General features: G+C 35.6%; 1 protein-coding gene and 1 non-coding gene across 2 annotated transcripts; one reads left to right on the top strand and one right to left on the bottom strand.

The window, feature by feature from the left end:
* Window positions 1-58: 58 nt before the first annotated feature.
* Window positions 59-1,306, top strand: LOC107948944 (protein ZW2). The gene has a single exon (XM_016883615.2). The coding sequence runs from the start codon at window positions 295-297 to the stop codon at window positions 994-996; it is 702 nt and encodes a 233-aa protein (XP_016739104.1). The 5' UTR covers window positions 59-294; the 3' UTR covers window positions 997-1,306.
* A 192-nt stretch (window positions 1,307-1,498) lies between these two features.
* TRNAA-AGC (transfer RNA alanine (anticodon AGC)) lies at window positions 1,499-1,571 on the bottom strand. The gene has a single exon. It is a non-coding gene; the product is annotated as a tRNA-Ala (tRNA).
* Between the last annotated feature and the right edge of the window lie 14,137 nt (window positions 1,572-15,708).

The raw sequence follows: 15,708 nt of genomic DNA, 5'->3' as shown, positions 1-15,708 counted from the left end.
TCTTTTTCCCCCTTACAAACTTCAAGACAACACTAATATGTAATAATATAAGGTAGTCCCCTGCCCTCTTTCCCTTATCTGTATTTCACGCCAAATTTTCACACGTCTCCTATGATCATCATCTTCTTCTTCTTCAACCATCTCATTAATCCAAAAAAAAAAAAAACAACAGCTGCAAATTAAGCACCTCCACCAGGCCTAAAAAGAGAATTACTTTCCCACCAAGCAAATAAAAATACCATATTTTTGCTTTACTCTCTTCTTCATTGACATTGACATTTTTTTTTGGTTGGTATGAGTCCAGGAAGCGGCGCCAGCACTAGCCTCGATGGTGGTTCCTTCGATACGTTCTTCGAGGGTTGGCTGGTGCGCCATGAGCATTACTTGGAAGAGTTACTCACTGCTCAGCAACAATGCAGTGAATATCAGGGGGATGATGTGAAGGACCTTATAACCAGAGTGCTCTCCCACTACCAACAGTACTTCGAAGAGAAATCTCGCGTGGCGCAACGCAACGTTTTCCTTGTTTTTGCTCCAACCTGGTTATCTTCCTTAGAGTGTGCCTCGCTTTGGATAACGGGTTTCAAGCCAGGTTTCGCGTTAAGGCTAGTTTTTAGCTCCGTACAAGACCTGTCTCGAGAGCAAAGCGAAAGGATAGAGAGGTTGATGGAGGAGACCAAGGTTGAAGAAAGGGTGCTTAATGACGAGTTGGCCAGGGTTCAAGAGAGCGTAGCGGCTCCTCCTTTGCTAGAGATGGCTAGGAAACAAGCACGGCGGACGAACGTGGAAGGTGGAAGGGAGGAAGCACTGCTGACGTTGAGGAAGGCGTTAGAGGAAGTGGTGGCGGGAGCTGATTTGTTGAGGATGACGACAACAATGAAGGTGGTGGAGATACTGAAACCAGAGCAGAACGTGAGGTATTTGACAGCTGCAACGCAGTTGTTCCTTAATCTTAGAAATTTGGGGTTACCAAAGGATGCCAACACAAAGGGATGAAAGAAACAATGGTTATTGAGATCATAATAGTGAGGCATACAGTATAGATAGTTTGTATATGATAATATCTCTTTTTTTGTAAGTATTTGTTTTGTTGGGGCGGGGGTTATGATGAGTTTTTGACAACTTGAAAGACTAACGGCCATAGTTACTAATTATTATACATCGGCAGGCAAAAATGCTTGAGAGGCAGTGCCTGCATGCTTTCGCACGGTGGCAATTCATATAGTTGCATGAATAAGGCTTAAGATCCAGCACCATGTATATTATCAACTATAATTCTACTCACTAACTGGAAATTATCGGCCAATTAAGAGAATTTTGAACAATGCGCAATCCAATCTTGTTTTCCATCTTTCTTCTTTCTATATCCAAAATAATAAACCGTTTCCATTCAACTTAAGAAACCATTTAAAACTCCCATTTCCAACATATTTACAGCTCTTCCTTTACTTACCGTGCTTGGGGTGAAAAGTAAAAGCAACCGAAAAATACAAAAAAATGGAGATGCGGGATATCGATCCCCGTACCTCTCGCATGCTAAGCGAGCGCTCTACCATCTGAGCTACATCCCCGGTTTGATGGCAATTTGAAGATATAAATTCACGAGTTCTACATCTATTTCAAGCCTATGACAAACTTACAGTCAACTAATCCAAAATCAGAAATTCGTGTTGATTAAGGGCGCTGATGTCCGGGTGCAATAAAAAATAAAAAATTTAGGTTCATTTGTTAGGTTTGTTAGGTTTAGTTTGATTTGCTCGTATTATTAATTTTATGTTATTATTTATATATAATACATAAAAATATTAAAATAAATATTTTTTTAATAAATTGAAAATAAATTTTAAAAAATATGTATATTTAAATAAGTCTATTTTACTCAAAAAGGTCCTTTTTTAAATTTAATTACGAAAATGAGCTGTTTATTGAGTTATTTACCGAATTAGGCTTTTTTTTTACTAAAACGCGTCCATGTCATCGTGCTTTAGTGTTCACATCAGCAAAAAAACTCCCCTAAGGAAGCGTTTTAGCCCGAGTTTAAATTTTCAAAAAAGGTTATTTTTTTTAAATATTATAAAAACAGACCAATTTTTTTGAAAATTTACAAGCATAAACCTTAAAAAATGCTTAAAGTGATAACACTACTTTTTTTAAGGTGTCACCAATTAATATGAAAACAAAACTTAAAAAACAAATCTTTATATAGACTCAAAGTCTCATTTCCCTTATTTTCTTAAGCAAGGTGAGATATGAGATATGTGTATATATAGACTCATGAATAGGTTTACAGCTTGTTCCTAAATAATGTAGGATTCCTTCCTCTTTTAACTAACAACATGAGATTAAAAGCTACACTATATTTTATATTGTTTTACTTAAAGTTTAAATTTTTTTACAAAAAGTTAACATTTGAGACATTATAAATAAAAATTTTAAACTCTATAAGTAAAAAAATTATCAAATATAAAATGAGTATGGTAAAATATTAAAAAATAAATATTTAAAAAATTACTAATAGTTGAGTGATCATTTTGTAAGTTTTTATAATTCGATAGCTAAAAAATCATAGTTAAGTGACTACTAATGTAATTTAATCTAGATATAAAAATATAAAAAATAATTATTATATTTTATGTATATTATATATTTCTATTAAAAAAACTTATTTAACATAATTATATACTTTGTTTGAATAAATTATCTATCTAGTCAAAATACATCTAAAATAAATTTATCAGCATTCATTAGGTAATGAAAATTAAATTAAAATTAGAATTAAAATTAATTAGCATAGTAAAATATTAAAAATAAGTAAATATTTAAAAATGATATATCAATTTTTTAAAATTACAAAAAAATACTATTTGAGTGCCAAATACTCACCATTTATTTATTAGTCAAACATTCATAATATAAAATAAAAAATAAAGTTAAAAAATTAAAAGTATAGTTTCTAAATTAAATAATGGAAAACTATTTTAAAAATTAGAATTGCATTGATATTAACTTCAAATATTTAAAGTTGAATAGAAGATTATTGCATGTAAAAGTTCCATATGCGCAATTTGTTCTCTTTTTTAATAGTTCTTTTGTATATGTTAACAATTCTAAAATGCAACAAGATTAAATATCTCAAAAGATAATTTTATAATATGAGAAAATGTTAATAAAATACAAAAAAATAGAAATTGTTTTGTAAAAAATTATAAAATATAGTGTAGCATTTAGTCTCATGTTGTTAGTTAAGAGAGGAAGGAATCCCACATTGTTTAGGAACAAGCTGCAAACTTATTCGTGAGTCTATATATACACATATCTCATATCCCATATTGCTTAAAAAAACAAGGGAAATGAGACTTTGAGTCTATATAAAGATTTGTTTTATAAGTTTTATTTTCATATTAATTGGTGAAACTTTCAAAAATATGGTGCTGTCACTTTGAGCCTTTTTTAAGGTTTAATTTTATAAATTTTTAAAAAAATTGGTCTATTTTTATAATATTTAAAAAATGACTTTTTTTGAAAATTTAAACCCGGGCTAAAACGCGTCCCTGGGGGAGTGTTTTTGCCACATCAGCAAAGTGCATCCACGAGGGCACGATTTTTGCTGACATGGCAAAAATGCTTCCCCAGGGAAGCACTTTGCTTGCATATCCCCTGAAATTGTGTTGATGTGGACGCGTTTTCTCGGAATTCAGCCTTTTTCGGTAAATAATAAAAAAATTGGCCTATTTTCGTAATTAAATTTTGAAAAGGGCCTTTTTGGGTAAAATGGCCCTTAAATAATACTAAAATAAATACAATTTAACAAGCAAATGCCTCTAAAATAATAAAAAAATTAACAATAAAATAAGTACTATACAATATCTAAATAATAACAACAAAATAGTAGTAACATAATAGTAGAAGATTTTTTTTATCCTTTTGTGAATTCGGGCCTGGCCTAGGCCAAAAATTCCTTACCTGAGGCTGACCCTTTTTTAAACGGGCCTTATTTTTTTGCTCAAGCCCATTTTTTGAGCTTATATTTTTTCCTAAACCCTCCCACTTTTCGGGTAGACCTTTGGGTCGGGTTTGGTGGCCCGGCCCTTAAACAGGTTTAGTGTTGATCATACTTCATATATCATGCGAGGGATTTATTATTTTGAGGTTTTATTTTCATCACCTAAATGAAAATATTTTTATGTTGTTACAATAATTAAACATAAAGTTTGATGTGGCGTTTCATATAATTATTTTACTTTTTTTGATCGGTTACTGTTCATCACCTTCTTCTTCTCTACACCACTCATGTTTCCATCTTTCTTTTTTCTTCTCTTTTTTTGCTATCTGCTTTTGGCCACTACACCATCTTTTCTGTTGGGGATCGACTCATATAAACAATGAGATAATAAGAGTAGAGAATAACGAACATAAATATTTTACATGGAAAATCCTCTTCACAGGCAAATGAGATATCAACTTTTCATTAAACGAGTAAACAAATGGGGTTACAATATGGAGAAAATAAACCTAAAAGTATTAAACGTACAATCTCAAACCCCAAAAATAAAGTCTTAACTCAGGAACAAAATTTCTTCATAATTATCACGAAACTTTCACTAAAACTCATATGCTACTACATCTTGTCGTCCCCTAAAAAAATTCCCTTGCTGATTGACATGGCTAACAGGGATACAATGATCCCTTTAAATAGGCTTAGACTAGTTATCATTATACTAAAATATCCCTGGAATAATCAGAGTCCAACTAGGAGAAGAAGTTCGGCTTGGATTCTAAAACTTAACTGCATAACATGTAAAAATCGTCATGACGTCACCGTCACGTTCGTTTAGGGTTCCATCATGATGTTGCTTGTCTTCACGTCACAATGTCACCTCTATTTTATCTTTTCTTCGGTAAATCATCAAACGTCTTTCCAAGTGCCTACAAAACATCTAATAAATGCGAAACACACCCCACAAATCTCCACCTTGACTTGTATTTATCACACCTCCTTTTCCATGCTTGTCATGGGCCAAACTTAAATTTTACATAAAGTCAACTAAGTGTAAATTGTTCTCGAACTTGAAAAATGAAAGATTCCTAGTCTTCAAATCAAAGTTGTATGATGTAACAAGGGCCAGTAATACCCGAACAGGAGAGAAATTATCAACTCTCTCCATCTGCCTGTAACCATCTACGATGAACTTTGCCTCAAACACTCTGCGAACCATTCTAAAGACTAAAAAAGGATTAGATTATTCTGTAAATTGGGCACATACATGACATCTGACACGGCTCCACCTTCAACTGGATTATGTAGAAAGCATCGAATCATCATCCTTGTCCTCGGCCACATTAGCTACCTTCGTGATTATCCAAAATTGTCAGAACTGAAATTTTTGATCCTGTTGAACTTTTCGATATCCAAATTTGTTGTTATGTCACCAAATGGGTCGATCTTTGCGAAAGTTGAACCAGACTATGATACCAATTTGTTGGGGATCGACCCTATAAACAACAAGACAGTAAAAGTTGAGAGGAACAGATACAAATATTTTACGTAGAAAACTCTCAAAGAGGGAAATACCACAGGCAAATGAGGTATCATATTTTCACTAAAAGAGTAAACAATCCAGATTACAATATGAAGAAAATAATCCTAAAAGTACTAAATGTACAATCTTAAACGTCGAAAACAAAGTCTTAACTTGAGAACAAAATTCTTTCTATAATTACCACGAAACTCTTACCAAAACTCATATACGACTACATTTTGTTGCCCCTACAAGAAAATCCCTTGTTGATTGGCATGTCTAATAGGGATACAATGACATCTTTAAATAGGCTTAGATCAGAGTTCTAATCATGCCAAAATATATATAGAATAATCAAAGTCCAAAAGGGAGAAGAAGTCTTACTTGGAGTCTAAAACGCGGCTACATAACTCAGAGAAATTGTTGTGATGTCATGACATCCCATGTATGCTCGTTACAACGACGTCACTATGTTCGTTTGGAGTTCATCATGTCGTCACGACGACACTTGTCTCCATTTCACGATGTCGCCTTTGTTTTACCTCTTCTTTAGTAAATCGTTGAATGTCTTCCTGAGAGCCTGCAAAACGTCTAATAAATGCAAGGCACACCACACATCTCCCTTTATCCACTGCTTCTATCATCACTACACCGTAAAAAAGAAATAAAGAACGTGCATGCATTATAGTATGCTTATCTTACTATTTATCCCTCTACTATTTATCTTCACTGTAACATCCCAAATTAGGGCCTAGCCAGAACAGTGGTTTCAAGACCACAAATATGAAATAAAAATAATTAATTTATGACTATTATGAGGTCTATGATGGGAATGCATGCTTGTGTGAAAATTCCATAAAAAAATTCTGTGTAAGGTGTCTAATTATAAATTAGGGACCAAATTGAATAAATTGCACAACTTACCAAATTGAATAAATTGCACAACTTAGGTTCTAGAAGCCTTTAACATGGAATTTGCTTTGGATTATAAGTTAAGAGGTCTTAAATAGCAATTTTCCCAATTTCTATAAATTTTGACAAAAATGGGCTTTGATGGACAAAAATTAAAAGTTAGTAAAGAGGGGCATTTTGGTCATTAGTTAATAAAAGAATTAAAAAAGGAAAAATAAGCCAAAAATCATGCTTATCTTCCTCATTGGTTGCCGAATTTTAGGGAGAACCATAGCTAGGGTTTTCAAACTTTTCAAGCTTGGAAGTAAGTGTTCCCTAGCCCGTTTTTAATGTTCTTTACATTTTTGAAATCCTCGTAACATGGTATACCCGTTCCTAGCCATATTTTAAGCTAGAGTTCATGTTGGAATTTTGACCCATGCATGAGATGTATGTATCTGGATGTTTAATGGAAGAATATGATAGCTTGATGTGTGTTTAACATCTTTTACTAAGTGATTTTGCATGAAAACACCTAAAAAGGACTAAATTGAAAAATGTATAAATCAAGTGATAAAAATATATTTTTGATGAGTAATGTGGGTTGCTATGAGTACAAGAAATATTTGGCTACGCTTGGGTAATAAAGAAAATGAGTACATTTCAATATGCGAGCCTAGGGACTAAATTGTAATTTTGTGAAAGTCTTAGTGCAAAACTATAAATTTTTCAAATTGTGACTTATGGACTGATTTGGGTAATGTGATAATTAAATAAGTGAAATTTTGCTATCATAGATCAAGAAAAATAGAGTCCGGACCTAAACTGAGGGAAAAGCAAGGTTTTGGACTAAAACGTAAAGTTAATAATATTTTGGAACCGAGGTAAGTTGTGTGTAAGTAATTCAAAAATTTCATTATCATGTAATGCTTGATGTTGTGTGGAATGTGTATATATTCATTTATGGGATTTAACTTGTGATGATTCAATGACGATTTAATGATAGCTTTGTATCTCGAAAATCCCGGGTGACGCTGAGGAATACTTAGGATTCATATATCATGACACCAAGGCTGATGAGATCCCGTATAAGACCATATCAGGGATATGGCTTCGGCATCATTAAGTGATTTCGTATAAGACCATGTCTGGGACATGGCATCGATATGAGGTCCTTATAAGACCATGTCTGGGACATGGCATCGGCACCGATATGAGACCTCGTATAAGACCATATCTAGGATATGGCATCAATGTGTGGTCTCATGTAAGACCATGTCTAGGACATGGCTTTGGCACCCTAATTGGTGTGCGATAACCCCAAACGTCCTTCCGTATTTCAAGTGGTTCAACGGGCCATTTAAGATTAAGATTAAGAAGTGGAGTAATATGAGTAAGATATGTGTAGTACAGGTATGTACGTAAATCTCATGAGTATTAAACTCGAATCATGATGGAAATTTAGCATGAGTAAGAAAGAGTAAGATAAGTTATGAAGTTCAATGACATTATTGTCAATCTTCACTATGTTCATTATGTGTAAACTAATAAGGTGGTGATAATTGATAGTATGTTTAATCCATAAGATTTTATGATCTATGTTGTTTATTATTTACATACAACTTACTAAGCTTTATGCTTACCCCCTCTCTCTTTTCCTTTTTCTTTTAGCATTTTCAAGTTAGTTCGGGGATCGTGGACGTCGAAACTCAAGTCACACTATCAACAAATTTTTTGGGGTATATTTGGTTTTATACATTTAAGTATGGCATGTATAGGGGACTTAATATTTTGTTATATGTGTCATATTGGTTAGCCAAAAGTGATGGCTCAAATTGTATGGTTTTAGCATGATTCAAGTGAAGAAATGGATTGAATGAACTTAACAAGTCATGAACTCCCAATTATGTATACTTTGACATGTATTTGTCATGCATGAGTTAAAGCTACTGATTTCTAAGTAACCCATTTATGCCATGATGATCACCATTGAAATATGTGGGTGTGCATGTGTTTTTGAGGGAGACAAGAGGGCTTGGGAAATAGCCTCAAGATAGTCCACACGAGTAGGCATACGGGCGTGTGTGACATACAGTCAACCCCATAGGCGTGTTTTCTGGTCGTGTGTCCCTTGCATCCTAGTTTTATAGGTTAATATGCATGGTAGTAATCCCACGGGCAAAGACAAGGCCGTGTGTCTCAACCGTGTGGAGGACACAGCCTCAGGACATGGGCGTGTGCCCAGGCCGTGTGAAGTCTGTACCTTAAATGCGAAAATTAAATTCACCACACGGCCTAGCACACGGACGTGCGACTTGGCCGTGTGACCTTTAATTAATGCTGACGTCATAAACAGAGAGTTACATGGGTTAAGGACACAAGCGTGTCCTAGCCACAAGGGCGTGTGAAAACTATACAGCCTACCCACCACGGGCGTGTGACTCTCCAAACTTGGAAAATTTCTCTAAGTGTTGTAAAATTTTTAAAAGTTCTTGGTTTAGTCCCAAACCACTCCTGATGCATGTTATGAGCCACGTGGGCTCGTGCAAGGGCCATTATACTCATGTTTGAATGTTGCTAATATTGGATGAAATTGTATGGCCCGGTTTGTGCTAAAGTGTATATTAAAGTCCGGTAATGCCTAGTACCTTGCCCCAGCATTGGGAACGGGTAAGGGGTGTTACATTCACTATCTTATTTTTCTCCTACTTTAAACTCTGATGAAACCAAACTTATAAGCCTTCCACGTGCATGCTTTATAATAATTTTTTGGGGTTATAGCCTATAGAGGCAAGCTAAATAGGGGTGTCATCAATGACTAAAATGACTTTAGTTTCTTCTTTCTGACCTACCAAAATTATTTTTTTAAATGGTTTTTCTTTCATTTATTTTTTAAAGCAAAGGAATGAATCCATGAAGTAATAGGAATAAAGAGACTAAGTTGTTTGGAAAAGTTCACATTCCTCTTTCTTCTTTCTTTATCACTTATTCTATTAAAATGAAGTTGCAATCAATACCAAATAGTTCAATAGAGTGAAACACGAACAATTTTTTTTATGGAGGGAAATAAGTTAATTAATTATGGTAAATATTTTTCATATTTGTAGCAAAGAAAGCTAGAATCTGAAAATAAAATCTATAATGGTGCATCAATGCATGATCTGTTTAAATATCTTACTTGTAAGTAAAATCAATTATTTTTCTTTTGTTGTTTAGCTGAAACTCTAAACATTTTTGGGGAACTCTTTCTTCTTAACATTTTGGTGCACAAATGTTGCTTAGGGATACTATTTTCCGAAGGTGACAATGGAAATTATCCATTTAGGCCCTTTATAAAATTTAAAATTTAAAATTTAAAATTAGTAAAGGTAAAATTGCACTTTGCCCCCTAAAAATGATAAAAATTTAATTTTATCATTTAAAAATTATAAATATATAGGCAATTAAAAATTAAAATTTAATTTTGGCCCCTCTAAAAAAAATTTCTGGCTTCACCCCTAGTCCCATTGCTGCTTTGTTTTTAGCAAAAGGTCTCCTCCTCTACTATTTTTTTAACATAGGTCTCCTTCTCCACTAAGCTATCATGATTTTAACTTGGTGAATTTGGTGGCTTAAGCTTGAATATGTGGCCATTTCTGAAACTATTAAAATTGTGAGGAATGATAGGTTTTGCATTTGGGTCAAGCATACAACTATTAACAATTTTTGTATAAAATTATATTTTGAATATATATACAAAATGTAAAAAGGGAAAATACATGATAAACATATGGTAGTAATGGGTAAAGGAAGTGTAATATCCCGAAATAGGGCTTAGTCAGAATAATGGTTTCGGGACCACAAATTTGACATCAAAATAGTTATTTTATAATTACTATGAGGCCTAGAATATGAATATATGCAAGTGTTAAATTTTCATGAAGAAATTCTAAGTATAAGATGTCAAATTGGAAATTAGGGACTGAATTGAATAAATTGCAAAACTTGGATTCTAGAAGTAATTTGTATGAAATTGCCTTAGATTATGAATTAGAAGGTCTTGGAGAGAAATTTTCCCAAATTCTAAATTTCTGGACAAAAATGGGCTTGCATGGATGAAATTTAAAAAAAAGAGCATAAAGGCATTTTGGTCATTTGTCATTTTAATGAATTAAAATGGGAAAAATGAACCAAAAATCAGCCATTTTCTCCTTCATCCAGCCAAAAATTTGGGGGTGCTCCATAGCTAGGGTTTCAAGCTTTCCAACCTCAATAGTAAGTCCCAAGCCTAGTTATTCATGCTATTTGTATTTTTAAAATTCCGGTAGCTTGCTCTCTCTATTTCTACCCATATTTCATGCTAGGTTTCATGTTTAAAAATTTACCCATACATGATTTGCTTGTATTTTGATAGATTATGGAGGAATATGAAAGATTAATGTGTGTTAAACACCTTCTTCTAGTTGATTTTCATGAGAAACCCTTATAGGGACTATTTTGAAAAAGATGTAATTGTGTGGTAGAAATGAGAAAATAATAGATAATGTGGGCTACCATAAGAAGGAAAAGTTTTCAGCTAGACTTGGGTAAATCAAAAGTGCATGTGTTTCATTATACGAGCCTAGGGACTAAATCATAAAAATGTGAAAGGTTAGAGGCAAAACTTTCATTTGAATCGGGGGTATATATTAAACTTGAAATGTATAATGTGGGGTATTAATGAGTTAATTTTGCTGTTATAGACCCCAAGGAACAAATTCCAGAGGTCGATCGTGGTAAACGCAAGGTTTTGGAATAACCGAAACACAATCCCGAAAAGAATACCAGGTAAGTTCGGATAACTTAAAGTAAACCCCTAATATGTGTGATTGAATGATTTATGAATGCATGATGATTGCATTTATTATTAGCATGAAATATCATGGAAATGCATATTTGATGGTAACATGGAAAAATGTCTCGGATGAGGTTGACAAAGAGAATTCGATGGATAAACCCTCATTGATATGTGTAAAGAGATCCTGCATGTGTTGCAGTAAGGATTTAGCCCGGACGGGTAATCCATGATCTCAAGTATGAAAAAGAATCTAGCCCGGACGGGTGTTCCGTGAATGATCGAGCCTCCCGAAGAATATATGTGTATTGAGAATTTAGCCCAGACGAGTAATCTATTAGGGTCTGAATTTAACCTGGACTGGTAATTCAGATTCGAGCTCATTAAGGGTGTTTTTCGCTATAAGGGATTTAGCCTGGACTTGTAATCCCGAGGCGGGAGTGCATATATGTGAAATGATCATTCTTAAGAATTGACGGATAATGGGTATTCCATCGAGATTTCCTAGAAACTAAACGAGATTAATATGATGTATGCCAATAAGATGATGAATGATGAGCTCATCTACATAAATTACATGATGCTTTGTTATGTGACTAACTCATTGATTTAGTGCATGTGATTGGAAATCACTTCATAATTGATGATTTAATGATTTAAGTGTGGATGTATGCTAATTACTCGGTAAGTTTACTTTCCGGTTATTGGAGCTTACTAAGCATGAAAATGGTTACCCCCTCTCTTTTCCCCGTTTTTTAGAGCTCGAGGACTCATAAGGATTGGAAGACGGTTGGAGAGTCAACACACTATCAACTAAACAAGCTTTGGTATAAAGACTCTGTTTATTTTGTTCAATGGCATGTATAGTATTTTTGAGTATTTTGTTATATGTGTCATTTGATTTGCCAAATAAAGGCATGTAAAAATATGTTTATCCCTTTGTATATGGCCATGAAAATTGGCATATTTAAAAGTAGGCTATAACCTGCCTTTATATGCATGTTTATGTTCTTATATGATGGGTTGCTACAATTGGCAATGAGTTCAAAAATGAGCCAAATTTTGAATGTGCTACAATAACATAAGAACCCATAAATACTAGATGGGAAATAACCTTTTGAATGAAACCAATGATATGAGGTTTCCATACAACTAACTTCATCAAGATCATTTACAAGTGTATAATCATGTTTTACTTTGAATTTGGTATCTATTAAGAAGAAGAAGTAGAAAGGGGTGACTAAAGGCTTGGAAAATATCCTATTAAGGTCCATATGGTTAGACACACGGGCGTGTGTCTAGGCCGTGTGTGACATACGGTCCATCCCCCTGGGCGTGTGGTATGGCCGTGTGTCCCCTGCACCTAAAACTTTAAATCAAATTAGCACACGGGTAGGACACACAGGCGTGTGTCTTGGCCGTGTTAATTTAACAGAATCCTCAAGTTTTGGACACGAGGTGAACCCATGGGCATGTGTCTTGGCCGTACCTAAAATTCAGTATTGCCCACGGGTTAGAGGCATAGGCGTGCCCTAGGCCACACGGGCGTGTGAGTCCACACAGCCCACCTACACGAGTGTGTGTCTCTTTTTGTTAAGGAAAATTTTCTGAGGAGCCCAAGGTTAATCGAACGTGCCCATATTTGTCCCGCATTGCCTTCCGATATGTTGTAGGTCTCGAAGGCCTATACAAGGGACAAGTTGTTCATGATTGAAAAGTTTTAAATTCGAATGAAATTTTGTGACCCGAGTTAGTATACTAAAAGTGTAAAGTTTCGGTAATGCGTCGATCCCTGTCTCGGTATTGGATACGGGTTAGGGGTGTTACATTTAGTGGTATCAGAGCTACGGTTTAGCCGGTTCTAGGACTACCTTAGAGGATGTTAAAGTTCGCTATACATGCCATTATTTGAATGTTGATAGTGTGATGTCTCCTAATTGCTTAAATTGTTTTGAATATAGTAAATGTCTTCCAATCAAGCACAAGATGAGTCCGAGGGAGCCGAAAGTTATGCTCCAGCTTCCATACAACGAGCCGTATCTAGTAGTAGAAGAAGACTGATGTCAGAAGGCCGAGAAGATGCCTAAGCTGCCTTCTTTGATATGAATGATGAATGGTTTGAGGATTATCTGAGAAATCGCCCCAATATACCAAGACCTCCCCTGCCCCCTAACCAACCTGATGAGGATGTGCCACGAGGTATGGCACCGGTGAGAATCGGTAAAACCCTGGTAGATAAGCTTAGAAAGTATGGGGCTGAGGAATTTAGAGTGAAAGTTGATAATGATGCTGAAAGAGCTGAGTTCTGGCTCGAGAACACTATGCGGGTGCTAGATGATTTGTCATGCACACCCGAGGAATGTTTGAAGTGTGCTGTGTCCCTTTTGAAGGACACTGCATATAATTGGTTGAAGACCATATCTTTGGTAGTGCCGAAGGAAAATATTACTTTGGATTTCTTCCAAGCAGAGTTTAGGAAGAAATACATTAGCCAACGGTTTTTGGACTCGAAGCGAAAGGAGTTCCTAGAACTCAAACAAGGGAACAAGACTGTAGCGGAATACGAGAGAGAGTTCGTACGATTAAGTTAGTACGAAACTGAATGGGTCCAAACTGAATCGGAAATGTGTAAACGCTTCGAGGAAGGCCTGAATGAGGACATCAAATTATTGATTGGGATCTTAGAAATACAAGAGTTTGCCGCATTGGCTGATCGAGCCAAGAAGGCCGAGGAACTTAATAATGAAAGAAAACAAGCTAAGAGAGAGGCTCGAGTTGCGAGCAAAAGGTCTAGCGGTAAAACACTCTCGTTCTCCACGAAGAAAGCCAGGAGCCTGCATGAATGCTCCACTTCGTCAGTGGGATATTCGAGTAGATCAAGAAGCTTTAAGCGGCGAGGTCAAAAGTCTTCTTCCCCGATGGTGACTAGTGTGGGGAGTGTAAATGATCAAAAACCAAAGTGTAAGAGCTGCAACAAATTTCACTTCGAAGAGCGTCGAATGAAAAGCAGCGCATGTTTCAGATGTGGTTCTTTTGATCATTTTCTCAGAGACTGCCCGGAACGAGCTGAAAAATAAGAGGAAATAGCTCCGAAGTCGAGTGCTCCCATTCCAAGAGGTAGACCTTCGAGATACCTTGGGAGTGCTAGTGGCAGTCGAGTTGTGACTAAAGACGCTGCAAAATTAGAAGTTCGAGCCCCGACAAGAACGTATGCAATACATGCCCGAGAGGAAGCCGCTGCTGCTGATGTTATTATGGATACCTTCTCTCTTTTTAATATAAGTGTTGTTGCTTTAATTGATCCGGGGTTGACGCATTCATATATCTGCATGAGATTGACGTCTAGTATGCCTGTTGAACATACGAAAGATATTATTAGAGTGTCGAACCCACTAGGCAAGTTGGTTCTAGTTAATAAAATCTGTAAGAATTGTCCTTTGACGATTCAAGGTCGTTGTTTCCCGGCTAACCTTATGTTGTTACCATTTGAGGAATTTGATGTAATACTTGGTATGAATTGGTTAGCCCTTCATGATGTAACTGTGAATTGTGGTAGTAAGTATATTAAGTTAAGATGCCCGGATGGTAAGATTCTACGGGTCGAATCAAGAGAATTGGGGGTTCGTCTCTGATTGTAATCGCGGCGATGGTTGCTCAGAGATATATGAGGAAAAGATACGAAGCCTACATTGCATTTGTGTGAACTCTAAGGAAACTGAATTAAAGATTAAGTCTGTACCGATAGTTTCTGAGTACCCAGATGTGTTTCCGGAGGAATTACCCGGATTACCTCCTGAAAGGGAGATAGAGTTTGGTATTGAGTTGGTGCCAGGGACGACTCCCATTTCTATTGCCCTGTACAGAATGGCACCTACAAAGCTGAAGGAGTTAAAAGCACAGTTGTAAGAATTGACGGATAAAGGGTTTTCTAGGCCAAGTTTTTCACCTTTGGGTGCCCCCGTGTTGTTCGTAAAGAAAAATGATGGTTCGATGAGGTTATGTATTGATTATTGGCAACTGAACAAGGTGACTATCAAGAATAAGTATCCTTTGCCAAGGATCGGTGATTTGTTTGACTAGTTAAGAGGAGCCACTTTATTCTCTAAGACAAACTTAAGGTTTGACTATTATTAATTGTGAGTTAAAGACTTGGATGTAACCAAAACAGCTTTCAGAACGAGGTATGGCCATTATGAATTTCTTGTCATGCCATTTGGGCTGACGATTGCACCGACTGTATTCATGAATCTAATGAATAGGAACTTTCAGCCATATTTGGATAAGTTTTTCGTTGTGTTTGTTGACGACATTTTAATCTACTCTAAAAATAAGAGAGAGCATGTGAAGAAACTGGGAATTGTGTTGCAGACCTTGCGAGAAAAGCTACTACATGCTAAGTTTAGCAAGAGTGAGTTTTGACTCTAGGAAGTTGGATTTTTGGGTCATATAGTTTCTGATGAAGGCATCCGAGTTGATCCAAGTAAT

This window comes from Gossypium hirsutum, chromosome A04 (genome assembly GCF_007990345.1).
Source record: "Gossypium hirsutum isolate 1008001.06 chromosome A04, Gossypium_hirsutum_v2.1, whole genome shotgun sequence".
NCBI classification, from domain to species: Eukaryota; Viridiplantae; Streptophyta; class Magnoliopsida; order Malvales; family Malvaceae; genus Gossypium; species Gossypium hirsutum.
The sequence above is the reverse complement of the archived record's forward strand: the minus strand, read 5'-3'. Positions and strand labels throughout refer to the sequence as shown.

Bases quoted from the DNA above. Each gene is read 5' to 3' on its own strand.
- LOC107948944 (XM_016883615.2), top strand. From the start codon at position 295: ATGAGTCCAGGAAGCGGCGCCAGCACTAGCCTCGATGGTGGTTCCTTC.